Source organism: Lepisosteus oculatus, chromosome 3 (assembly GCF_040954835.1).
Source record: "Lepisosteus oculatus isolate fLepOcu1 chromosome 3, fLepOcu1.hap2, whole genome shotgun sequence".
Classification (NCBI taxonomy): domain Eukaryota; kingdom Metazoa; phylum Chordata; class Actinopteri; order Semionotiformes; family Lepisosteidae; genus Lepisosteus; species Lepisosteus oculatus.
The window spans coordinates 50,490,607-50,517,900 of record NC_090698.1 but is presented as its reverse complement, the minus strand read 5'-3'; the positions used below and the strand labels follow the sequence as shown (position 1 = coordinate 50,517,900).

At 35.6% G+C, this 27,294-nt stretch overlaps 1 protein-coding gene across 1 annotated transcript in view; it reads left to right on the top strand.

Moving 5' to 3' along the window:
- Positions 1-3,032: 3,032 nt before the first annotated feature.
- chsy3 (chondroitin sulfate synthase 3) overlaps positions 3,033-27,294 on the top strand; it is a 153,742-nt gene continuing 129,480 nt past the window's right edge. Inside the window, exons 1-2 of the mRNA XM_006626834.3 lie at positions 3,033-4,374; positions 8,863-9,146. Of these exons, the coding sequence (XP_006626897.1) occupies positions 3,762-4,374; positions 8,863-9,146 (897 nt within the window). The 5' untranslated portion in view covers positions 3,033-3,761. The remainder of the gene's footprint in view (positions 4,375-8,862; positions 9,147-27,294) is intronic.

The following is a 27,294-nucleotide window of genomic DNA, read 5'->3' as shown; positions in this document are numbered from 1 at the left end:
CATCAGATAAAGACTTCAAGTTCACTTTTGAAGCATCATCTCAATCAGCTGTTGTTGTTTACCATTAACATCATTGTTTTCTGGTTTCTCCCAGTCTAACCTTGTTGATTCTGACAATTCTGGATGAATTGTCAACACAGTTGGTATAAGGAAAATGTATAAGGAAGCATTCCTTTTATATAGTACTGGTACTGGTTTGTATTTTTCAATTTCCTAGTATTTCAGTTATTACAACTTATGAAAAATATGCTCATCAAAGTTAATTAATACAACAAAACTACATTTCACCTGTTTAAATTGTGCTATTATTCCAGTTTATAATAGTTTATAACAGATTCCCAAAGGTTACCAAAGTACCTTATAGACGAAGGGACCCACATCGCCCACCAATGAAATAATCCTCTCTGGTGATGCATGGCAGCCATTCTTTACCAGATACAGTATATGGTGAACCAGACCATATAAATAGGGCCATTTAAGTAAGCTACATTATATCAGCAAATGGAAAATCGGTTAACATCTCTACTCTTGAAAATAATACCAAGGTATCTTTAACGACCAAGAACCTTAGTTTAGTGTCTCATCTGTATGGTGTTTTCTTACTATGTTTTCTATATTTTGTAGAATTTCATATTAACAATTTGCATTGTTATACAGTCATAGTACAATTATATCTTCATCAAATTGCTCAGGAAAAGTAGCAAACTGTACTAGAGGTAGTGAGCCTGTATCACATACAAATTATATATTTATTATAAAAAATCAATGATACCTTATAATTGAAATTTAATAGTGGGAATGTACTTTGGGTTTAAAGTGAATTTATTATTGGATAGTTTTGACAGATCTTAATGATACAATTAGAATTTGAAAATATTTTTTTAAGTATTTTAAATGTCTTGTCAATCTTCAAATACATTTAAGGAACAAATTACCAATGTTTGAATACATTTGTTCACATAAATTAGTTAGTGGAAAAGTACATAATTAAAATTGAGGCAGGTAGCTGCGTCAGCATGCGTAGGCTGCAAAGGAACAAGTAATAGGTTTATTCCATGCTGAAAAAAAGAAGAAAGAGAACACAACGTTTCGGCCGTGGAGCCTTCTTCAGGTGTGAGAGAGACAATTAAATTAAATTAATTAAAATTGAGCTACATACTGTATTATATTAAAAAGTTTGCACATCATTCACATATGGTATGATATGTCATGTTTTAAAAGTGGATGTAGAACAATTGAAATAGCTTACAGTTTTATGCAGAATATATCTTCATTATGCATGTTTCTAAATTTAATTCATAAGAGTGTTCATATGGGAAAGATGATTAAAAAGACCTTCAGAACAAGAACTGCTCTATGCAGAGATAAGAACATATTAAATCTTAACCCATTTTAGATATGTCTGTCAATTTGTGAAGTCTGCATGTACTGTACTGTAACATTGCCGAGAGCCAATTGCTTCAATCAGAGAGAGATCATATAGAAAAACAAAGGTAGTTTTCCCAGAACAAGTACAGTATATAATAAAAATATGTTTTCTAACCAGTATAGTTAAGGACTTGTTTGCTTGTGGTTTCTGTGCCTCCCACCTTATACTGTCATGTAACTCAAATTTTGCGAGCACTTAAGGCTTAATCTCTGAGCCACGGTAACACTACAGACAATAAGCCATGAACCTAACAATAGAAGTATTAGGAGGCAGTATGGTTAGGGAAAGACTTTTTATAAGAATCTTATTCTGGGATCAATAGGGTTTTCCGAGACAGGATGAAGTAAACCAGTTTTTGATTTTTCTCTACAATCCTACGTTAAGTGTGTGGCCTAAGCACTGATCCCTATGTGTTCCCATAAAGACAAGACAGTTATTACTGTATGTGTCAGATAAGGCTTTCACCTTGGACTTTAACTCATTGGTATTAGGCATGGAAAACCACACATTTTAAATGACATTCCATCAAAATATAATGTATTATCACTGAGCTTTACTTAATATGTGGCATTTTAGTATTGTTAGCGTATAATCAAATGGAAATGTTGCAGCTGGCAATGCTATAGAGGTAACACCTATGAATAACATTTTATTGTTCTGATAAACGTCTAAAAGCCTAAACGTTAGGATAGGGACCTACTTTATGTAACTGAATGAAACTTCTTGCTCTTGATGCTGACAGCCCTCTAAAATACTAATTCTTATTTTTAATTAACCATGTGAACAGTGAAACAGTGGGTACATCCGAATATTATATACATTTATTATATTATAAATGTTATAGATGAATTTGTTTAACATATATTGTGCCTTTGTTCATAAAATACAATTCAGTTGCTTTGCAATAAACGAAATAGGTTAAAATCTTAAAAACAGTAACATGTTACGGGTCTATTTATTTTCTGCGCCGAGCGACCATAAAGTGGAAAAAAAAGATAACAATCAGCATGAATTTGCTCCGAAAAACATTCTGTAGGCTAGAATAAACAAAAAGTAATCCTATGGTACCGAGGAGAGAGTTTAAACTGCGATTGCTAAAACGGGAAATATTTTGTTTGGAACTTTGTATATAACAATCTCGCGAAAAGCTGTCGTGTGTGGTATTGCTTTAAGCGGAAATAAGACATCCATTATCACTAGTCGATATCGGTTCTTCCTTTCTTAATGGCATACATCAGTAGGTTTTTTTGATCGTGTCCGCATATTTATTTAACACTGAGAGTACATTCTTACACACAGGTTGTATTTGCCTTAGTGTATAAGTCACCTGTCTGTGTTACTGCGTCGCTGTAGTACATACTTTACACTAGGCTAGAACTATGTTTTCTGTTCTGTTTAAACAATATCGATTCTCATGCCTCTCCATTATCATCCTGTCTTCTTTAACATTTAACTAAATACCCGGTTAGCAATTAGTGATGCAGCATCTCTCCTCCTCAAAGAACTCCCTCAGGATAGCAGCCTGGGAAGAGGAGGTTCCTGAGCCGCTCTTAGTCATAGCCCCTCCCTCTCCCCTCTGTCTGCCTGGCCCCAAATAAGTCTCTCCGTTACTTCACACAGCAATGAATATTTATACACGTACTGTTCGCCCGTTTCCAAACGGCGAGAAATTAGAGAAGGGGGACGGAGAAAAGCAGAGTTATTTATCCTGACGTCAATTTGTAAACAAAATGGCGAGCCGGGCTGGGAGGAGGAGCGCGACTTGAGCAAGAAGTAGCAAATTACAGCTTAGGAGCTCTAATTTTTATTCATTAAGTTAGCAGCATGAAATCTTTGAAGCCCTCTTACGCCTCGAACTTTTTGATTCAAAGAAAACTGGCCGCCGGTATGAGTTACAGATAAGCAAGAGAGGGATATACACAGAAGCCAACTTTCTTTCAGTAAAATGCTGATACTCTTTCCAATGGAAAGGAAAAAGGAACCCTGCTTTCAGCGTTGCATCAAATTCTGTCTGTATTGCAACTTCTTCCTTTGCGCTGGACATTACAAATAAAAAGGAGCAAGTCATTTTTTCCAAGAACGGCTACATGACAGACGTTTGAGATTCTTAATGTATTGTCCTTGGATGTATTTATTTGTTTCAGTTTGGTTTCAAAGATGTTATTTAAGGATGTAGTTTGGATCAATGTTCTCACACCTAGGTAGCATTACTTGTTAACATACTTCTTCGATGTTCTGTCATGAGTAATTATCGTTCAGTGAGATAAGGCATACCTTAGGCGAGCCTTGAAAAGAATATACACTCTATATTTCAACTATACAGTATTTAACCATGGCCGTGAGGTCCAGGAGACCCTTGATGAGTGTGATCCTTGGGCTGATTGTTGGATTTACCGCGGCTTCTTGGCTTATAGTCCCCAGAGTCCTGGAAATCAGTGGCAAGAAGAGGAAATCCACGATCTGCTCTTACTACAGTAATGTGGCTGGCATCGGTAAAGTGGCTGAGAGTATCGGCAGCAGTGCAAGCAGCAATTCGTGGCAGAAGGAAAAAGACAACACTCTTTCCAGCCAGGAGGAAAGCGAGGAAGAGGAAGAGAGCAGATACAGGACTGGCAATGGCAGTGGAGATGGCGGGGGACCTATATCGCGACCTAGGCATTTCCTATACGTTGGTGTCATGACAGCTAAAAAATACCTGGCTTCCAGAGCCGTAGCCGCTCACAGGACATGGACTCGGTCGATTCCTGGGAAGGTGGAGTTCTATTCTAGCGAGGGATCTGACATTGTGCCTGTGCCCATCTCCGTTCCTGTGGTCTCCCTGCCGGGGGTCGATGACTCCTATCCTCCGCAGAAAAAGTCCTTCATGATGCTGAAGTACATGCATGACAACTACCTGGATACATACGAGTGGTTCATGCGGGCGGATGACGATGTCTACATACGAGGTGAATAAGTTAAAGTTCAGCATTTACAGTCTTATGTCTTGTGGAATTTGAAATTGAAACTGGCTCAGTGATCTGTAGCAGTTTTTTCTTTTTTCTCGAAGAGCATCACTGAAGCTCTCAAACTTTGTCATTGCATATTTGAACAATTATCAAGACTGAATTAAAATAAAACTCAACTTAGCGCAAATAAAATATAAGCTTATATGCTTTCATCGAGATGAACATATTAAAGCTACATAAATGATAACACGTAAATGTACTGTTGATACCGGCAACTTGTATGCCGTGACTAATTTAGGTTTAAACAAAATAAAAAGTGCTCCAGATTTTTTCACATGAGCAAGCATTGTTGCATGACTTACACGAATAAAACAAAAAAACATATAAAAGTACGTACTAAGTCAATAGCATTACGTGTTGAACGGACCAGTAGCGTATGAGACCTTTTTTATGCAAAAAGGAAACAAGCATCATTTTATGAACTGTTGAATTTCCTCTAGCTTTCCACTTTCACTTTCCGTTTCTTTTGCAATGAATAATAACCTCATATTTCTTTTGAAAAATAAAAACACAACCTTAATTTGAGATTTGAGTGTAGTATTCCAATATTTTTAAATAAAAAAAACAATTGTCCCAATGTTGTTGGTTTGAACCTTCTTAGTGCTTGACAGGCTGCTTAAGTATAATAAATAATGTACAGATGTTCAGATACTTGATAATATGATGGGATTTGTCTGCCACTTCTGCATAGATTTATTCAATACAACTCGGATTGCATAATTTATTGACAGGGTTTTCAGGAAAAAAATGGGGTTTACTTAATTTAAGACAGTACTGAGGTATCTTGGCTTGGGGGGATACATACCATAAGAGTACCCTGGTCAGAACAAAAAAAAGTTTCCACAGTTGAGCTTTATCTCCTGTTTCAGTTAAATAAGCAGAACACACAAGGAAGTTATAAATACAACGTTAGAAAAAAACCTTGCAGAACACATGATGCTCAAACTTACAAGTCAAGCATTTATTTTGAAGTAGAGTATATACAGTATTTGTGATTCATTCAATAAACCTGAATTTCACAGTAAAATGTATTTGATCCCAAACAACAATTCTGTGATCTAGAAAAAATAGTTAACATTATTAATCTGATTTTTCAGAACAGACCAGCAACAATTAATTAAATCAACTGAATGTAGTCAGCTGGGGGTAAGGGTTTTTCAAGACCTTGTTGATGGGCTGGTCATTCTGACAGGACAGAATCTTATAGAATCAACGAGGAACAAAAGTTCTTTTTTAATGTTTTTAAGGGTTATAGAAGTCAGCTGGCTTTTAACTTACATCCGACAATAATGTAAATGTATTCTCAAAAGCAACACAAATGGAACATGGGAGCATTTAGTGGAAAGATATATATTGTCAGAGGGGGCTAAAATGCCATTACTGTCTTCACCGTTAATTGGCTTCATGACATTGCCTTATCTGCAAAGAGGTATTACACTAGCAATCTAATCTGGAGAGAGTGCAGGGCTGCATATGGCAGGCGTAGTATTTATTGTATCTCAATAAATTATTTTAAATGTAAGGTTTTTGTTTTATCTTTCCTAGGTTAAAATTAAGGGTGGAAATGCAGTTATTGCTGCTTGATATTATTATTATCGCAGTATCCTGGAACTGAACAGTGCAACTTGCTTTTTAACAGCATGCTTTCATGGCTACAATTCATTCGGAATCTGCTTCATTGGTTTAAGATAATATATATTTCAAAACTGCATTTCCAGTTTTTGGCTTAATGGAGTAGAAGAAGTTCACTGTGATTTTACCCAGGTCTGCATGCTTAGTTTGTCGCTTTGTGCAATGATGTTGATATATTTTGCACAACCTTTTTACATACGAGACTTACAAAAACGTAACAAATGAATACATCAGAAATAATTTCTTACGGGCTTTTGCCACAACAATGTGGCTGAAAGAGTTCGTACAAGCACACCTCTGAGATCAGAGGGGAGTGGCGTGCTTGCTTTCAGAAACATACAGCTGCACACAGATTATAACAAATATCAAAGATGGAATCACTTCATGAGGTCTTCGAACACTTTTTCTTGGTACACATATCTGGTCCCAGAGGGCCATGGTCCAATACAGTTTTTAGGTCTATTTACATCACTACTTGGGCAAGAGTTAAATGGCTCAGTTAAGTGAACCATTAGTTCAAATACCTGAAAAATAGAAGAGCCCCCAGCCTGCTGGAAGCTAGATTTGGAGAGCAGAGGTCCAGAGTAGCGTTTCCTCATCCAGATCTTCATAACCACGGTTGCTGTTTTTTTCCCCAGCTGAGCTGTTGATTATTTATTGAGCCCCAAATCATGTCCTAGATAGACATTTTCAAATTATTTTCACTTCTGAAAATATTGGATATTGTAGTTTAACTGTGAATATTCCTAAGTAAGTCTTTTTTAGAACAGAAAACAGTGGGGGAATTCCTAATTGTATTATCTGTTGATTTTAAATTAATTAAGTGTTAGTTCATTTAAAGCTCCAACTGACCAATTAAATGTCTGTTTGAATTGAGAATCAGCTGACAATTGGGTCACCAGGACCAGATTTGGGAGCCCATAGCTCAGGCAGTTTACTCCATGCTCATTTTAGCACCCAACCATTTACCTTAATGATTTCAGGTAAGTACCCTTAGCTTTAATGCAGTACAAAACACAGCTAAATAATATCCAACAAAGGTGCACAAAAACACTACTTCTATTGTTTCTTAAGGAACTCAAAATAAATGTAATTGCTAATGGCTTAGCTTTTTTTATCTTAAACATGAATACATTGTTTTAAATTTCACACCTCTGTTTAGAATGATAGGCTACAATGAAACTGCAAATGTATCTCTCAAAGTATACAGTAGGTTTGTAGCATTCCAAGTCAAGCATCTACTGGTTTGACTTCCATGCTTCAGGACTTTCATTAACCAGTGAAGTGTATTTAGTGTGATAAAACATATGCATGGTACCTGGAGTAAGCTTTCAGCATGTGAAAAGGTGCACACTGGATTTGAGAATCAGCAAGGACATATATGAATGCATATATCCTTGTTTGTTTTGACATTCTGCACCCTTGAGTTCTTCAAGGCAGTTCTTACCATTCCTGGTCCTGGAGGAACACTGTGCCTGCTGGTTTACACTCAAGCTGAGCTCTAAATCTCCAATGCTAATTGAAGATTTCAGAGATCTCCTTTCTTGTTCAGACTTCTATTTAAGTTATTTCTTCGGTCAGTGCAGAATGTCAAAAATACCCCCACTTCAGGGGTACCCTTTCTATCAATTGCACCAACTTCTGCACAGACGTCTGCGAGGCTCCTCCTCAACTTGCTTGTCATTTTTCGTGACTAAACAGCTCCTGCTAGTCGATCGCATTATGATGAACAGATACAGATGGGAATTATGCCGAGCACTCCCATAAGCGTTTTGTTCCTTCTGCAGAGGTACAATTGGCTACATATCAGGCAACGCACCTGAACGAGGGCAGGTGAAACCCTGAAATTGCTGCAGGGTTGATAATTACAATTACAAATCCCATTTGACCGCTTAAGAGCTGAAAGCAAATTCTCAGATATGCCCCAGATAGGAAACTGAAATCAATTAACCCGTGATTAAGAACTCAGCTTGAGCAAAAAAACTGAAGAGACATTTTTCCTCCGGGACCAGGGTTAGGAACCACAGCTTTAAGGTATATGACATACAGCACTAAATCAGTTGGACTCATTGATTAGTTTTAGTACAGTACTTCTGTTAAAACCTAGGAGGATATATACTGTATACAGTATCAACTTAGATTTTCTATTTTAATGTATTAGATCAAAGCAATTACTTATACGGTAGTGCCATTTATATAGTCTGTTTTGAAGATGGGTTTTGATTAAAAGCCTTTGTTTTGTAGTTTTTAGTTCATGTCCACCTGTTTTTGTAGATTTTTAAACCCAAGAGAAAGTAAATTATCACTCTTACTGTACGTTCAGTTTCTTTCACTCTGCTGCCTCTATGCTTTTTATAGTGATGACATCGTACTAGGTGTTACTGTAACAGGGCAAGTGTGCCTGTTATAAACTAACTCAATTGTTCAGTTTCCTACTAGACCATCTAATTTTTAAAATATATACAATGTCTATGTTTTAAGGGTTAAATACAAAGGATCTCCTTATGTGGTTAATGTTTTCTCAAACAGACGCCATACAAAAAGTAAATTGAATTTTGTTTAAGCTACCTTATAACAATACTAAAGAGCCCTACTTAAAAGTATTGCATTTTGTTCCTAGACAGTAAAACTAAAAAAGGCTTATTAATTTACCATCTCTGCTCTCAGATGAATTGTTTTATTTGCCTTTATTTGTTTATTTAGAATTAAGATGCCAAAACACTGACTTTAAGCGGAAATTCGTTGGAACAGTGGTGAACACATATAGCTAAACGATGTATTCTTTTGTTTTGAAAGGAGACAAATTGGAGTCATTTCTTAGATCCCTGAACAGCAGTAAACCTCTTTACTTGGGGCAGACTGGACTCGGTACTACAGAAGAGCTGGGCAAACTAGCGCTGGAGTCTGGAGAAAACTTCTGCATGGGAGGACCTGGCATGATCTTCAGCCGAGAGGTGCTGAGAAGAATGGTCCCACACATCGGGGAGTGTCTGCGGGAGATGTACACGACACATGAAGATGTGGAAGTGGGTAGATGTGTTCGAAGATTTGGAGGGACCCAGTGCGTCTGGTCGTATGAGGTAAGGAACCAAAAGTGGGAAAATTCCTACGACACAAATGAGGCAAAGAAATCCTGAAGTGAGCAGTGAACCATGTTTATTGGGGTTCTTGATCTGCGCTACTGAAGTTAGCCATATTGTTCAATTTGCTGGGGGAAATTTCACAGTTTTGAAACAACTTGGCTGTCATTCTCCTGAAATTTGTTTTCCTTTTAGATTGTGCTCTTTGTCTGTAGCACAAAAATAAATAATAACTTCAAAGGACTTGTAAGATATCAGAGAACACTCACTTGTGTGACACAGGTATCATTTTTAAACTGGGCACTCCATCGGTTATTATATTTTTATATTAAAGAAAAAAATCTTCAGTTCTTTGATCAGACTGTTCATCTGTTGTTAATCTAGAGTCAGTTCTATCCCGTGATGCAAATTCTTAATTTTAACCTAATGTACAGTACCAGCTTTACCTAAAAAATAAAGGGTAGTACTATATTAAGTAAGTGTAATGTGTCTGTGCAAAGGCACTCTATATTGATATTCATAATAAAATAGAATTACTGGAATGAAGGATAGCATCCTAAAAGGCTATAGACAGGGTCAGTGTTTTTTAATATTTTTATGTATTTGAAGAAATTGACATTTTCTGTAACAATGTAATTTTATTGAGTTTTATGTAGTCTCATCTTTTGGTAGTAAGTGCGATTTCCATTAAAATGGAAAATTGCTTTTGATGGGTCATCACTCTGGACACTGACCGAAGAAATGACAAAGTCAGGGGCTACACTAGAACTGGTAATGGTTTTACCAAAAAGCAAAGCATTTCAAACTCTGTTACTTATCAGTGGCATTTGCACAATTAGAAGCTAAACAAAATGAAACTGAACTTACCTATAACCTACTAAATCCTATACTGCTGTAGTTTTTCTAAAATTTCAGCTTCCTTGAGGATTCATTCCTTAATCCATATATTTCAAGAATTGTAGGAACATAATTAAACAAAAAATATATAATGAAGGTAATGCAATTTCATTGATGAAATTTACCCCCGTGTTTTTCCCATCTTAAAAGAATATATTTTTTGGTTTGTGTTGATTTTTTTTGCTTTTTCAGGTAAAATATGTAGGTAAAAAGAAGCATTTGGAAGCTTACAGCAGATTGCTCAAGAGCAAAAATGACATACTGTAATTTTTGTCTGTAACACTAAAGGGAATGGCATTTTGCTTAATTAAAATTAAATTAGTATTAACTGAAGTTCAAATCTGTCAATTTGATAACTGTAATTTAACTTACAGCTATTATAAGTGAATGAAATCCTGAGTATGTGGCTGTTTGGCATCTGGGCAGAAGTGTGGAGCAGTATTGGGAGTTCTGGTTTTGTAACTTAGAAGTTTGTGGGTTCAAATCCCAAGTGAGACACTGCCATTGTATCCTTAAGCATGATATTCCTCTTGAATTGTTTCAGTAAAATACCCAACTGTTTATATGTTTGGAGTCAAACATTACTGTGGATAAAAGTGTCACGCAAATAAATTAGTTAGAACCACATTTTGCAAATATGACAGTTCTGAAAGAGTATATTGCTTTTATTTTCATAAATATGTAAACAAAATTTGTATTATTAACAGTGCAATGCCAGTCATAGGAGGAGATTCAACCCATACCTCAGAAGACTTTCCTTCACTTTAACCTTGTCCTTACATACTGTAGATGCTGATGTACCGTAGGGTGGGTGTTTGACACCTGGTACTAATCTAGTCCTTCAGACATTCAGATGTGCAACACTGCCTTATTAAAATTCAGCTCAAAAGGATGGTCTTTCTCACCACGATCAGTCTATATCTTATTATTCGTGTTCCAAAAAAGAGTTTTGTCATTTCACTGGCAAGACATACAAAGTGAATCATAGGTTGTCCATAAACTTCGAGCTGCAGTATTTCGCATTACTTTGCTTGAAAACAACTTTAACTGTGTTGTAGCTCATCAATTAAAATTGAAGTTCCTTAGAAAATTAAAATTTCATAATAAGAGACATGCTTTCTGTTTTTAGCATTGCAATTTTGCTGTATTTGTTATTGTATTGTACGATCACTTTATTCAGCTGAAAGGATGAAAATGAAACCTTCAGTAAAACAAAGCAGTTGTCCGATAGTGGAGAAAAAAACCCATCTGGACATGCAAGGACATGAAGAAAAAAAATCTATGGTAATTTTTATCATTTAAATAAATGCTTAAGAGGAAAAAGGCAATTTACATCAAAATGTGCTGCTTAAGATGCAAAACTGCTGACAGTAGTGTTTGTTTCATGAAAGTGAAAGTTGCTTTTTTCTTTGGTGTACTAAAAATGAGGACCAGTTGTAAAGAGCTTCTGATGCCTGTTACCTTTAACAGCTTTCAGGTGCATCTCTTCATCAAGAGGAACATTAATTTGGCAGGGATAAATTATAACCTATGATACCTATCTAATTTGAATTGGTAATAAACATATTGCACATTTAGCGTTTCTGGTAATGTCTTCAAAAAAAAAAACAACTATTACCAGATATTACAGGAACATTTAACCTGAATACTGGAGTTAAGCTTCAAAAACCTAGAATTATGCAATGTATCAATTCATCAAGACAAATACTAAAATATGAACTATTGAGTGATTGAACAGTACAGCCCTAAGAATATTTGGAAGTGTTAAGTGTTCGTCTCTCTTATTCTATAGCTTGTGACTAGTTTGCCCGCCTTTAAGTTAGGTGATTTTCCCACAGGTCTGCATGGTGACTGCTTTTTTTTTCTTTGCTTCTCTGCTTTGCTCTCTGATGCTGAGAGGGCATACTTTTCTCTTGACTTCAAAGGCTAAATTTAAATTGTAGCAATTGTTAAAATTTGACTGTCAGTAATTGCTTTGTAATGCTAAGATCTGTTGGTGCAAGGGCCAGAAAATTCCTTTATGAAATGTTATGGAAAACGAGTTTTAAAGTCAACTGGGGGAAGAAATAGCTATGATATTATTGGAGTTGCAGACAGTGATTGAAAGTCAGTTTCCAGCCTTGCAAACAATGGACCAAATATTCAAAAACACTAAGGTCCTTAAATTCCCATATGGGGCATTGGGAATTTCAGTATCTAAATAGCTTAAATATAATGGCCAATGTTTTTCACATTTATTCTTCATTACATGTTGATGTATATAGCTGTTTTTGCTATGTTTTTGCTTTAGTTTTGCTAAAGCTTCCAAAAATATTTTAAAGTGTATTCAAGCGTTACTATGCTCAATCTGCATAATGATTAAACAAACATATCTTTGTCAGGCTCCCTAAGGCTTCTATGTACTTATAATTCTACTGTGTGAGCCTCACATTTCTACAAATCTATTCTGGATTTTTTTTTGTTTCTTGTGTTAAAATTTATTTGTGCAGTTTAATTTCCAATATGGTTTCACAACATTCTGAGATGAGAAATAGTTTTGGACACTCTTTTGTACTCAGAACCCTTTGCATTTAATTCTATCTTTCCATTTGTTCGTGTTCTGGTTGACGTGGCAACTCAAGCACGGGAAGCTTCAGAGAGGTGTAAATATAGTGAATTTGGGTAAGAAAGAAGCTAGGAGTATAAAAGCAGATTATAACAGTGGCTTTGAAAAAAAATAAAAGGTACTGAAGCAAAGGGTACTGAAAGGTAAAGATTTTGACATTATAAAGTTGAGATTTCCTTTCAAAATATTTGCCCATTGTGGGCTTTGCGAAATTGATACCTATGTAAATATGTATTATTTACAGTACATCCATTCATCCATTTTCTAACTGCTACTTCCAGTAAAGGGTTGTGGGGCAGCCTGAGCCCCTCCCAGCAAGTAATGGGCAAAAGGCAGGATACAGTACATGCTGGAGAGGACACAGGGCATACACAGACATGCACACGGTCACACTAGGGCTGTTTTTCCCAGAAGCCTGGTATTCTACCAAAAAGTCTTTAATCTTGGAGGTCTGGGTTGGAAGAAACCAAAACACCCAGCAAAAACCCACATGAACATAGGGAGAACATACAAACTTCACGAAGATAATACCCCAGGTCCAGAATTGAACCCAGGGCCCAGTGCTGTGAGGCAGCAGTGCTAACCATTGGATACCATGCTGTCTGTATTATCTACTGTAGATACAGTATGTAACCTAAATATGTGCACCTGTTTCTTTTCATGGTATGAAGTAAAGTACACACTTAATACGAAACCTACACATAATGTTTGCGGTTGCTACCTCTTCCTGAATGTGACTTCTTTCCTATTTATAGCTGTTTCCTGGAAAACATACTGCATCAGCTCATAGTCCTAGAAGAACATTGATGATATCTAAACTGGCTTTTCATCACATTAACAGTTTGGATAACAAGTGCTTTTTACAGTATGTTCCCTGATTTCAGGTCTCATCTGATTTAAGAAGATACACGATTGGCCAAGTGATGACCATGTTTTCTACAACACTGCTGATGTTTGTACAGTTAACAGTTATTTTACAATTAGAAATATTACTCTTTGAAAGCAGATCATGTTTATTGTAAAGGCATTACATTTACCTTCCATGCATTGAACTGATATTTGCTAGAACTTTTTTTTATTTTTTGTAATGTAAGACAGTCTTTAGTCAAAAGCATGTTGGTATATTTTACATATATTTAATGGTTCAACTATTTCTTACAACACAGACATTAAACCACACATCTAGATGCTAGATGGTTTTCTAGCTGTAACTTCCACAAAATGTTAAGGCCATCTAATTAAGAAGTATCTTATTTTCCTGCTCATATCAATCATCAGCAGTTGTTTTGTGATAGAAACCACACTTTATTCAAGCTGTTCATCTGCAAATGCAGCACATTTGTAACTCCCCCGATAGCTTTTGAGATAAATCCTTATTTAGTTGCTGCTATACTACCTGAATTTCTGAGCTGATTTGAAAAGGACGTGTATGCGTATATATAAAAAATCTGAACAGGTAATGCAGACATAATATAACAAAATCCTTTTGATACCACAGAAAATACCACGTTTGTGCCCTTTGAAAGCAGGATTCATCTCTCACAATAATTATTACTAATACTAGGAAGGAGGGAACGGGTCTGAAATCTAGTGCTTGTGAAAATGCTTGCATGTTGTCATTTCCCTTAACATGAAGCCAGCGTGAGTTACTTTGTTTACGGTTTTTATCCCGTGCAGAAAAAAACAACAACTTTAGTTTGTGTAGGAGGAATGTGATAGACAGGGTACATATTAATAGCTGGAAGGTCGTGTGATGTTTCTGATTTTTTTTCTTGATGGGAAACAGTTACAGTAAATTTACTGCCTTTTGGATGTTGTTAAATGCTGGCAGAATGTTGGAAATATTTATGTGATGTACATACAATCTTTTACTGTAGGATATTTAATTTGATTAAGCTCCCATTTATCAATTCTGTCTGGCTGTGCATGTTGGAAAGACAGCTATCATTCTTCTTTACTGCATCCCTCTCCATGCCATTACAGATGAATGCAGTGTTTATTTGTAACTGCAGTTTGTTGACTTGAAAGAATTTAAAAGATCACTGGTGTTTAAGACCTCCAATAGTCTGTCTAAACCTTCCAGCAGGTATTTGGGCTGAAAGGTCACAAAGAAGAAAATACTTTCTTTTGGAGACTGAGCGAACATTTTTTTTTAGACTGGTTTTCATATAGTCATTTTTCTGGGGGTAGGGATCTAGTACAAAGAAATTCTGCGATAAAGTTAATAGCATTGCCAAATACCATGTGCTTAAAACTCAACTCCTGTTGTGTAATTCACGTTGGAATAGCATTTACAGGGAAGCTGAAGCTTGGCTCTCTGCTGGAGCTCTGTGCATATTTTTTGTCAAGGCTTCCTTTTTGAATAATTTTACCAGATGGTATTAATGATCTGTATTCAGCCGGGATCACCTTCCTCTCAACACACTGGGGTATGGCAACAGCAATACCACAGGGCAGACTTTCTTTCAAATCCTGCTTTAGTTAAGATTTAAAAACAGTTTTTTAATAGCTGTTCTAGAAGATTTGCAGTTTTTCAGTATAAATTTGCACTGTTTTAACCATTGAAATACATCACAGAAAGATGAATAAATAGTAATGACTCAAAATCATAGTAAATAACATTGTTTGTTGTGACCAAAACAGTTTAGAAGACCACTATACAGAGCACAAGAAAACTTATGAACACAGATCATTTAACCCAATGGCTGTTGTTAATTGCTTAATAATTGAAGACAGCAATTGAGGCTCTGTCTTGAATGGGCTTTTTGCCTTGGTCTCTGTGTTGAGTATCAGCAAAAGTCAAACAAACAAAATATCAATCTCCTCTAAAACCTGGATTAAAACAAAACCACAAATGTAAATCTCGCTTGTGAATTTCTATTTGCAAACCAAATACTTGAATACCTATTGGACCAGAGGAAGTACAGTAAACTGTCAAATAAGCTGTGACCTTCAAGTATTTTGTCACAAATTGCAAATGGTGGGTATGCTAATGGTGGGTAGTTTTTATTTAAATGTGTACATGTACCTAATCCTGTTGTTTTCAATGAAATTGGTTTCAGTCCTTGTGTCATTGCACTTTCTTTGGACTGCTTTCAGCGCTGATGTGTGTTTGTGGTGACCAGAGCAGAACACAATACTCCAGAGGGCTTTGTGCTAGCGCAGTAGTACAGTTATTTCTCTTTTTTTTAATTCAGGCTTTGGTGTAGAGAGATGCGTAAATACATGTCCACTCTTGGAGACCAAGGCAAAATGCATGTGGAGTTCATACTTTATTCAAGACAACATTCAGTGTACATATTTTATGTAAGAGATCTGTAGTACTGGTCTGGGGGGTGTCCTTCCATACTGATTACTGAATCGGTTTTAGGCAATCCCAGGAAGCTGGTTTACTAGGATGCTTTCACAGGGATAGGTCATAGACAGTCATTCATGTACTGTATAGTGATTGGAAGGGGTATAATTTGTTTTCAGCTCAATGCACCTGGTTTTCATAAAGCATTTCTGTCCATTTGAAATGAAAGCTTTGCTGGCTGAACCCATCTTTGAGTGTAACATGATTCTCTCAACCCATTATTGCACTGCAAACATCTGCACTATTTGTTGGCTCTTTTGCATAAGTAAAATGTAATTTCATGCATTAAGCTACATTAGGTTACTGTTGGAATATACTTAAAAGTCATTATACACTATAATTAAATTCTCTCAAAATGGAAAATTCTAAAATATATTTTTTTTTCTGTATAATTAACATAACAGTATGAGTTTTAATCCTGTAATGTTTGCACAGCACGGGTAGGTGTCAAAGATTCCAGATTTAAATAATGGAAGCAAACTGTTTTCCCAAATCATTTCCATTTCGAAGTACCACCATTCTGCTTTTGTGTGAGGCAAAACCCACAGGTAGTCCTGAATGGTACTTATCTACCACTCCATAGATCCTGGCAAAGGTGCTTTCAAAGGCTGTTAATTACTCTCATGCAGCTTTATAACTGTTGAAATTAAAACTGTTTTTCAGATATGATGTTAGAAAAGTGTTTTAAATGAGAAAGATATGTCTGTAGTTTTGTGGCAAACTAGTGTTGATTTACAATATTAATTTGCCTTTCAGACAAAGAAAACAGTATACACATATTCCACTGCAAATAAGCATGTATTTTGAAGTCAAGTTATTCCTTCTTTGATGAGTACAGAACAGGCTAGACTAAGAGTTTTTATTTTAATTTGCCATGTAGTTCAGTTGCCATGAGTGTTATCCTTCAAGGATAAAAATACCAAAACATTTGCAGCATGTCTTCTAAAATGGAACTTAATAAACACTAATTTGTATTTCAGGGTTTTAAAAACGACAGGGTTTGTGAAATGCATTCCTATTTATTCGCTTTTATTGAGGCTGAGAATAAAAAGGAAATCTGATTGCCTGATTTATGGAAAAGAAAATTGAACATTAGTGCCATGAACATAATAAGCAACAATAGTGTTTTAATTCAGGCTCCTGTGGAATGCTGTGTGAATCATGATGCTAATAGTAACATTGAATCTTTGCTGTGCTAAACCTCCAGATTATTATCTGTATCTGTATGATGTCTTTTCCTCAACCCTTTTACACCTGGGTTAAAGATATATTGAGCAGAACTTTCAAAACAGCACCTTGTAAAAAACAGAATTTAATATCCAGCAACATGAGACATCTCTAAACAAAACAATACTGGAAACAACTTATTTCCCCCAAAATAAACTTCTTTATACTCTAAATGATGTGGTCTTAGCATTTCACAGATTATTTAGTGTGTTTGTTGATAGGAAACATTTCATACTACAATTATTTTTTTAAAAGTTTACAGATTTTCATTCCTATTAATTTACCAATTAACACTGCTCCAAATGATTTCAATCAAAGAGTTTAAAAATTATAGAAATCATGATAATTGTTGTTTTTTTATTATTTTTAAAAATCAACAGTGGCCTTTTATGAAGTGTCAATGCGCTAAATAACAAAAAAGGGGGAAAATATAGAAACTTAAAAGCAGACAAAATACATACTGTAACTTTTTACAGTAACAAGGTGATTTCCAGATCTGAGCCACAGTGGGTCATTGGGCCAGAGCATATCCTGGATTCTGTGATGATGACCAAAACCAAAAGAGAGTACCTGATTCCCCTTCCCCATCCCATCCGAATTTGACACTGTTCAATCGCAGGGATAACCCTCAGAAATGCTGGTCCCCATATATACATCTGGGTGGACTGAAACAATTGGAGTTAAAGAGCTTACTCAAGGTGACTTACTGTATATTGTATATTGAGGCCTTCATAATCAAGGAAACTGTGATCACCATTTTCACTCCTCCACTCACACCTAAAGCATAAGAAACAAATCACAGTTGCCTGAAAGCCCACGTTCTCATTTTGGTACTAATCACCCATGAAAACGCCTTACTCCCACCTGCCTGCATGCATGGATCCACTTCATAGGGCTTCTGTATTTTCAGTGAAGTGATTCAGACAAACTTTATTAAATAAACACAGAAAATGGTACATACAACTATGGCATGTACTGATCTAAGGGACTGTTCCTAAATGTCACCATATTCCTATCTCTAACTTTAACAAAGTATAACTTTCCAAAGTATGGGATATCTTATAGAAAAATAAAACGTTCAATTAAAGTTAAGCCCAGTCCACTGTCCGACATGCTGTATTTCTCTCGTGGATGATGTTACAACGCTAAAAACAGAGCATGTGAATGAAGGTATTTTAATTGTGCTTTGGAGGTTTTTTTTTATTTTGTTTTAAAGATGCATGCAAGGGCAATTCAGAAACCTAACTCTGTATTAATAAAAACAATCTTAATTTTAAAATTATTCTTTCGAGCAGTCCAATTTAATTTTAGCCTGCCTCTGTTGCTGGTATGGCAGAGGCCTAATGAGGTCTTTTGTTATGTGAATATTACTGCAGAAGGACAAAAGAAAGTGCCTTTGGAGAGCTGAGCAATTATCTCAAGTAATTTAAGGAAGAAATTATATGCATTTTATTGTTTTTTTTGGCCTAGCATTGTACCACATATTACCATAGATGCACAAGGGGTGATAATTGTTACTTTAATAGCTGCTAAGTTAGAAGCTCTTCTTTAGCTTTTAAGTGTCATTGCCTCCCTCCAATGCTTTCATGATATTTCCGGCGTGATACAGAATACTGAATGTAATTGATAGTGCTGACTTCTCTGTTGGACAAAAGTATTTTGGTATAGAATTGAAATATGTTTCTTTATTGAAGTATAGGGAAATATCAAATCCATCAATGTAAATATTGTCAGTTGGAGAGCTGTATATCAGATAGCAAAATAAACAGCTGCACGACTGTTGTAGCCTCAAGAACCATCTATTGTTAGAAACAGCTTTCTTTAATTCATCATGGGTTGTAGCCAGACTTTATGTGACAGTTCAAATACATTAGCACATTTGCATTTTACTTTTATTTTCATGACTGGTCACACATATCGATAATCTCATTTCAAACTGTTTCCTAAGAACGCCCATTATAATAACAATAATAATAAACTTTATTTTATATAGCGCCTTTAAAGGTGGCTTCTCAAAGCGCTTTACAGGATGACAATAACAATAAATAAGAAGACTATAACAATTGTCAAGTAAAAAGAAAAAAAAATCTTATTGGAGAAATTCAGTACTGTTAGCATTCATCACTTGGTTACACATAGTAAAATGTATTCTCTTTTGCAATTGTTTGATTAGATGTGTTATTATTTTTCAGAGGGCATCAAATAAAAGTGCAGAACTGCCTAAAAAGAAAAACCTCATGAATGACTTTAGTCATTCTATAGCACTGAAGAATGAACCCTAGCCACTGTACTTCATCTAATCCACTTACCTATTCAATTATTTAAACTAGTGAAACCTTACAAATTCTAAGGAAGATCATAATTGCTTTCTAGACATAGTTTCTTTCAAAGCATCATTTTAATATGTAAAGTACTGTATGTTAATGGAATGTAAATAATTTACGGTATACATTAATTTTAATGGTGAAATTCTTCTTCTGATATTCTACAGTCTATTCACTGAGGATATGCAGAATGGGAAGCATCACAAAGAGATCTTAAAGGGATTACAAAGAAATTATATATTTATCAAATTCAGAGATTACAGTTAGGTTACCTCCCATAACATTCAATTTCTATAGACACATTCTGTTAAAGAGGGATTTAATCTAGTAATTGCATTTAAATCCAAATGCTCGATTCTGATGAGACTGCATTTTATTTTTCATCTCAGACCTTTAAGTCTCACCAAATTTAGATATTTTATATACATTTGAGTAATATTTAATTGAAAAAAACATTATGTAAAGGATCAAATGGGTGACATAAACATATGTGATATTTTCTGCTTTTGTAGGTCTTAATATCTAAAATCAATTAGTTATACAAAAAACTTACAGAACAAACACAGTGATATGCCATTTATCTTAAAATTCACCCATAGCTGTAATTTCATATTAAATATTTAGTTACTCATATGTACGTTTGTAAAACCATGAAACACCCAGTCACTGTACTGATGTGTTTCTCTTCATCACAAATCTGCTGATGGGCAGAAACACTTTTCACTCTCTGCAGAAGATGCTGTGCTCGTTTAGCACCATGTTCATTTCAGTATATTTCTACAGTTGGAACAGCTAAAAATAGAAATTTACTGGAGCATGGTATGGTATGTCAGAAAGAGAAACGCTTGTATGAATTTGTATTGTCGTAATCTTCTAATCTGGTAGCTGTATTGCATTTCGTGTTTCTTACAGTCCATGGCTGACCTAGCTTCCACATAAAAATACGACACTTATTAAAAGGAAAAAGAGACAGATGGAAAGGAGCTGCAGTCCAAGAACCAGATTAAGTAGAGAACTGCAGCCCTCCTACTGATCACAATCCTAACACTTGTTGGCATTTCTTGTCAGAAGCCAGACGCTTCTTAGAAAGATTACAAACAATAGGAGGCCAATTGACCAGTCGTTTACCCAGTAACAACCTGACACCCACTATTGTCCTTTGGAATTTGTGATTGGTGGGTGGGTGAAATATTGACATAATTAGGCCCTATACACTTGTGCAGCAGAACTACTGTACAACGTGGGAAGAGTGAATTTTTCACAAAATGTTGTATAGAGAATTGTTACATGGCTCTGCAATTTGAAGGGCACATTTAGAAATTACAGCAGAAGTAAACGTTGTGAATTGTGAATTACGAATTAGAGGAGTAATATTGGCAACATGATTCAATAAGATGCAGATAAGATGTTTCTTAGATTAGATCTGGATCTAGACATTTCAGTTCAGCCCAGTATGAAATTGCTTTCCATGTGTACAGCAAAAAATGGTTAAGCACAGTTTCGTTATATGGGTCTTGCCTTTGTCTGCTGTATGAATGGCTGAATATTTGCAATATTAAACATAACTATAAAATATTAAACATAACTATTAAAGTCATATTTTTAGCATGATAATGTATTTTAGAACAATACTTGAAAGTCGAAGGTACAGCCAAATTTACTTCCTAGATCTGTTACATGTGATCTGAAACTAAAAATGGTTCTGAAAAAGATAATTTCTTATACTGATATTATCCAATTTATGTAGCATCATGGACAATCTGGTGCTTTTCTATACTTTCAAGATGCATGGATGTTTTGTTTTCGTGAGAGACGCTAATGTAGTAAATACTGCAATACGAATACATCTAGTGCCATTAACAGTCCTGAAGGTCATTAGATGCAGACCACATGCTTACATATAGTAATTTTTTCTATTGGTGTAGATTTATTCAGAAAAAGCTGGACAGTCAAATGATGAATTGCATTTTGTAGTGTTAAGCACAGAAAGAGCACTATACAGTATGTTAATAAGCGATTTAGTCGCAACAGCTCAATGATCCTTTGTACTGGAAAACAGCTTAAGATCCTGTCCTTAACGAACAACCTGTCTGCAGTAAATAAGCATGTGTTTGGCTCTGTGCATCTTCTTTCAGATGTTCCAATCAATTAAAGAGTTTCTTAACCAAGGCTATTCATAACTTCATCTATTAGGTAAATGAGTATCCAGGTGAAGACAAACTTATTTTTTTAATTGTTTAATAAAATATTGCTGGAGACCGTGGTCACTTCAATATTTTATACATCTACAAACGTTTGGCTTCATGCTGTTGCTTACCTATCAGTTTTGATATTATATCACTCTTAAAATTCCAGATGTCTTCTACTTGCTGTAATGCTGAAATACCAAAATAAGTCTTGTTGGAGAACTAATCAAAGCAAAAGCTTAATAGCATTAGAATAAAGACTGTTTATCATGCAGAACAGGAGATGTCTTGTGAAAGGTCACAAATGTAAAAGATCAACACAAAAAGAGCATTACTATAATTGATTTATTTTCTTAAAGTAGAGCTTGTTTTTTTATTGTTTGCCAAAAGATATCCACTAACAGCATCTCAACAACAAGCTCAGTAACAACTATTAGCTTGTCAGTAACCTCAGTATACAAGGTTACTGACCATCTACAGGTAATTGCAGAAACTGGGCCAATATACTGTAGGCTGATTGCTATTACAGGACCTTTACTGCAACAGCGGTCATATTTAAGTTTGTCTGTGAAGATGCTCCTGGCCTCTTATTATTTTTTACCTGATGTCTAATAATATATACTGTATACAGGATATATTGTATATATTGTATAGTTATCAATTTATGTGGGTAGCTGCGTCAGCATGCGTACGCTGCAAAGGAACAAGTAATAGGTTTATTCCATGCTGAAAAAAAGAAGAAAGAGAACACAACGTTTCGGCCGTGGAGCCATCTTCAGGTGTGAGAGAGACAGGGCAGTAGGCAAAGGTAAAGTAGCGGGAGAACAAAGGTTGGGAGGGAGGAGGAGTGAGAGGCGGGAGCAGGGGACAGAAAGAGAGGCCAATCAAGAGGTGTGAAGTCAGAATGGGTGCAGAGAGGTGTGAAATGAAACTTCCAATGAATGGAGAAAATTTAAAAGAACAGTAGTCTGCCATTAAGGGAAGGGAGAATGTGTGATCCTAGCTGCAGAATAATTTTAGTTTCGGTGGTCTTTCTGATGTATGAGTTCGGAAAACCGTCTTTGAGAACACAGACGGAGAGATTAGAGTGGTCGTGGCTGTCAGAGGTGAAATGAGAAACAATGGGCTTGGAGAGATCTTTAATCTTCACAGCCCTGATGTGTTCTCTGAAGCGGTCTCCGAGTCTCCTTCCTGTTTCTCCAATGTAGATGGCTGGGCATTTACTGCAAGAGATACAATAAATAAGGTTGCTGGAGGTACAAGATGCTGTCTGGGTGATCCGGAATTGTCCTTAGGGGCCTTGAATGAGTGTGGTGGTGGCTGTGTACTTGCAGGTGATACAGCGAGCAATTATCAATTTATGGTACTTTATTTTAAATTTAGACTGGATATTATTTAATAGTTAGTGTAAAGTGTGACTGTCGGTGAGAAGAATTTTTGTGAGGGAATTTATTTTATCAGATTCATATAATAAATTCTCATGGTTTGGAAGAAAGTCCAATGGAATTTGTTGCCTTAAATTTGAAGTAATAAATTCAGAAATATTCTATGTTGTTTTTCTTAAAACTGATTGACCTGAGACTGTTTGCTCTTACTATTATAATAATTAGGAGTTTTCTTAAGTTGGGAGTCACTTTATCAACTTGTTTGGAAGTTTAGTTGCTTTAGAATTTATCAAGTATTCTAGTAAACAGATTCTGTATGGTGCCTTGGGTCAATATGATCTTGATACAATATCTATGCAACTTTGTATGTTATGTTTTTAATCATGCCTAAAATTAGTTTTGTCTGTTGATTTTTTTCAGGGTGATTAGTGCAGGGTTACTTCGGACCCGAAAGGTGAATCTTGCACTATCCTCGGTTATTTTCGAACATTTTGTTCATGGGTTAGTGCCAGATTTAGGAGCTTAAAAAGTTTTTTTAGGATCCAGTTCTTCATACTAGCTGATGTAGAGCTTGGATAGAGGACTTATATTTAAATTCTTTAGCAAGCCCAGTACAGCAGGTTACGTATAACGTTTGGCTCAGTGTAGTTCATCAAAATTGCAGGAGCACAAGTTGTAAGAAGTAACATGAGTGAAAGCAGATTTAACTAATTAAGGCAGAACATATACAATGTAGTGTCCAATGTATGGAAACAAAGTGTAGAATGTAGGCTTTCAAAAAGAACAACCATGTTCATTCTTCACTGTTATTCCTAGAGTCACTAATATTTTTACATATACAGTAATTAAATTATTTTAAATTGCAGCAATATAAATTGTAGTTTATGGAGACATACGGGAATATCAGTAGTGATATAATGTTTATTAAGTTTAGTTGTAAAAATAAGATATCTAATCAATTGTATTCTACAAAATATATCTTCTGTGATATCAGACAGGAAAATTAATAGCTATATACAGTAGGAGCTTTGTTCTAAACTGAATCAAATTGGTGCATTTTAATATCCATTTAAAGAGTACAATTCATGTCAAAGTGACAGTAACATGCCTACCAATCTAAAAAAGAAAACAGAACAAAGCTAATTAAATTAAATTAGTACATTTTTTGATAAAGCGCCAGTGAAAAAAACACTTCTATAATATACAATCTACTTGTGCACTGGTCAGTGAGCTCCATATACAGTAATGCAAATGTCTTACAGAAGTACATTATAAACAGTCATTACTTAAAAGGAAAATATTCTGGAGACAAATTAAGGCAAGCTAAAATTAAATGTTCAGTTTTTTATATGAAAATGTATGCAAGTTACTTTTCCCAGTTTCATGAGAAAGAAGACATAAAAAGAAATGTAGAATACGTGGGCCATCTGAAAAATATTTCCATAAATTTTACATTCGATTTCTTGGCCAAAGGGGTTTTTCTGCATAAAACAGGTCATCATTAAAGTGGGAAAACTCTTCTTTGCTTTTGCTTGAGCCACAGAGCTAATGGGAACAGTCTGGAAAGCTAACAATTCAAAACATAACACATAACCAGAGCTACAGTATGTTTACTAGACCTGAAGGTATTAAAAATGCTAAAATGGGCCTCTTGACTGGTTCAGCTGGTAAAGGTGGTCAACCCAGTGCAGTTCATTGACAATGGTTTTGAGCCTCGACCATGTCACTAGCTGACTGTGACTGGAATTCCCCATGCAGTGCTGCTGAGGGTAAGGTGGGGTTATTAGCCAGAGTTCTCTCTGTGACATGTGCTTGTAGGCATGCAGAGTGTTTAAAAGGCTAGTGGCTTGAGAGTAGGTAGATTGTAGAAGTCTGCTTACAATTCCTACACAATTGGTGATACCATACTGGGTGAGTAGAGCAAGATTCGGCTGAATTTATCAAAAATCCACATCGATTTAAAATTTAAAAGAGGACTGCAACAAATGAGTAGTATAATCAATAGCATTTGTTGGCTTTTTATGCCTATCAGTATATATAAACAGGTATTTACTTTATATTTTTTACTGCAGCAGATTATACTACGTTATCTTTAGTGCAGTAAGAGTGGGTACTGCTAAGCTTTGTTATAGGTAATAATATCATATCCTTGTTGATTTAAAAATGTTGTGTGTAACGAGTAGAATATGGAACGGATGGACAGATATGTAAAATCTCATAAGGTGAACCAGCATCTGCTGATGAAGCCCATAAATCACTTTCGTTAAAGGAGGAAATTACAAGGAAGTGTGCTGTGGTTAAGCACTGCAATAGCTGAGTCCATTGCTACTGAAGAATTTCCATAGGACCACTGCCGTTTATAACAATTACAAACGTGTGCCTCCAGGCTAAAACGATGAAGCAAAAATCAAGACTGGGCAGAGCAGAAGAATAAAACCATGGATTTTGGAACAAACGTCCAATAATTGTTTATATTCTGATAAGATTAACAAAAGCACTTTTTTTTTTCCTGAAAAAAGATCTTTATATTAGTATTTGGAAATGAAAACATTTTAGGGGTCAGGAGATACATTTTAATTAATTAAACAATGTTTCTTCTTTCTCAAAATCCCAGTTTGCAAAATAAAATAACTTCAAAATTGTAACCAAAGGAATACCAGTATTATTGGGGGCAGAGTGATAGTGGCTCTGTGGCTAAGGATCTGCGCCTGTGGCTGGAAGGCTGCCAGTTCAAATCCTGTGGCCAGCAGAGGAATCCTACTCTGTTGGGCCCCTAAGCAAGGCCCTTAACCCCAGTTGCTCCAGGGGCACTGTATAAATGGCTGACCCTGCACTTTGACCCCAAGCTTCTCTCTCCCTGCCTGTGTGTCTTATGGAGAGCAAGCTGGGGTATGTGAAAAGACAAATTCCTAATGCAAGAAATTGTATATGGCTAATATAGTGATCTTATCTTATTGCAGTTATACTGGCTATTGTAAATTTGAAAAAAAATGTTAAGTAGTAGAGCAAATAAAAAATATGATGAGCTATTTATCAGATGTTGGTTCACAAGGATTTTAGTGTTTTAAGATGGAAATTGGATTATGAGCTTGCATATGCTGTAATAAACTAGAGATATGAGGTTTATTCACTTGCAATTATTGTAAGCACTTGCACTGTGGAGGTCAGAGTTTAAATAAAAAAAATCATTTGTATTCTAAAGCATCAGTGGTAAGCATCCCTGCCGTTTTTTAAGTATTGCAATTGAAAGTTACTTACGTAATGTTAGTGTATCGTATGTGATTATTAGCATAATCAACCTCAGGTTCCTTTACAAAAAGCTCTGTACTTTGTGGAAGCCTGGGTTTCATGCAGTTCATCACAATACAAATTCCCTTTCAATAATAATCCAGTATTGTTTACAGACTCATGAGCAGAAAAAAATTACATCCTTGTTTACAGCACTAAAGATTTTATGCATTTTAAAAATAATTTTGCTGCAAAAAATTGGAATTAGGTGGTACTATTGATGTCATTTGACATTCCGAACATTTTCTTTTTGAAAAGTACAAGAACAGCAGCTTTTGAGGAGAGGCTGAAGCTAATGTAATGTGATTTCCAATTCTTCTCCCCTTTAAACACATAGCACAGTTAAAACAACAAAGCAAATTAGTTAACAAGGTCACACTCCCTGCCTTTTCCCTATATTTTCAATCCACCAGAGGTGGGTGTTAGAATCAGACAGCCAGAGTGCTATCAGTTGGTCCGATTTAATGTGTCTCGTAACACACAACATGACAGCCCAATATTACAGGAACATTTTCTTTGTGTTGTTTATGCGTGGTGTTTTATTCTGCTTACACTGTAGGCGAGTAAACAATTTCACGTATCTCTAAACTTAAATGAGGAAATTCTGCCCAATAGGCCATGGTGCGCCTGCGCCAATTAGCAATTTTATCAGTCACATTTAGCCAGAATAAACAGTGACAGCCTTCATCATGATCAAGTTAGGGTTGTGATCATCAGAAGATGATATACTCCTTGCCTAACAATGATACTGAAACATTGTCTAGATGAGAAATCAAGACAAAAGGCAGTGATTGTAACCTTGCCATTAACACTGTTTAACAGTTCCCATGTTGTTTTAATTATCTGCTGTTTTAAAATGTGTTTAAAGAGCAGAAAGACTG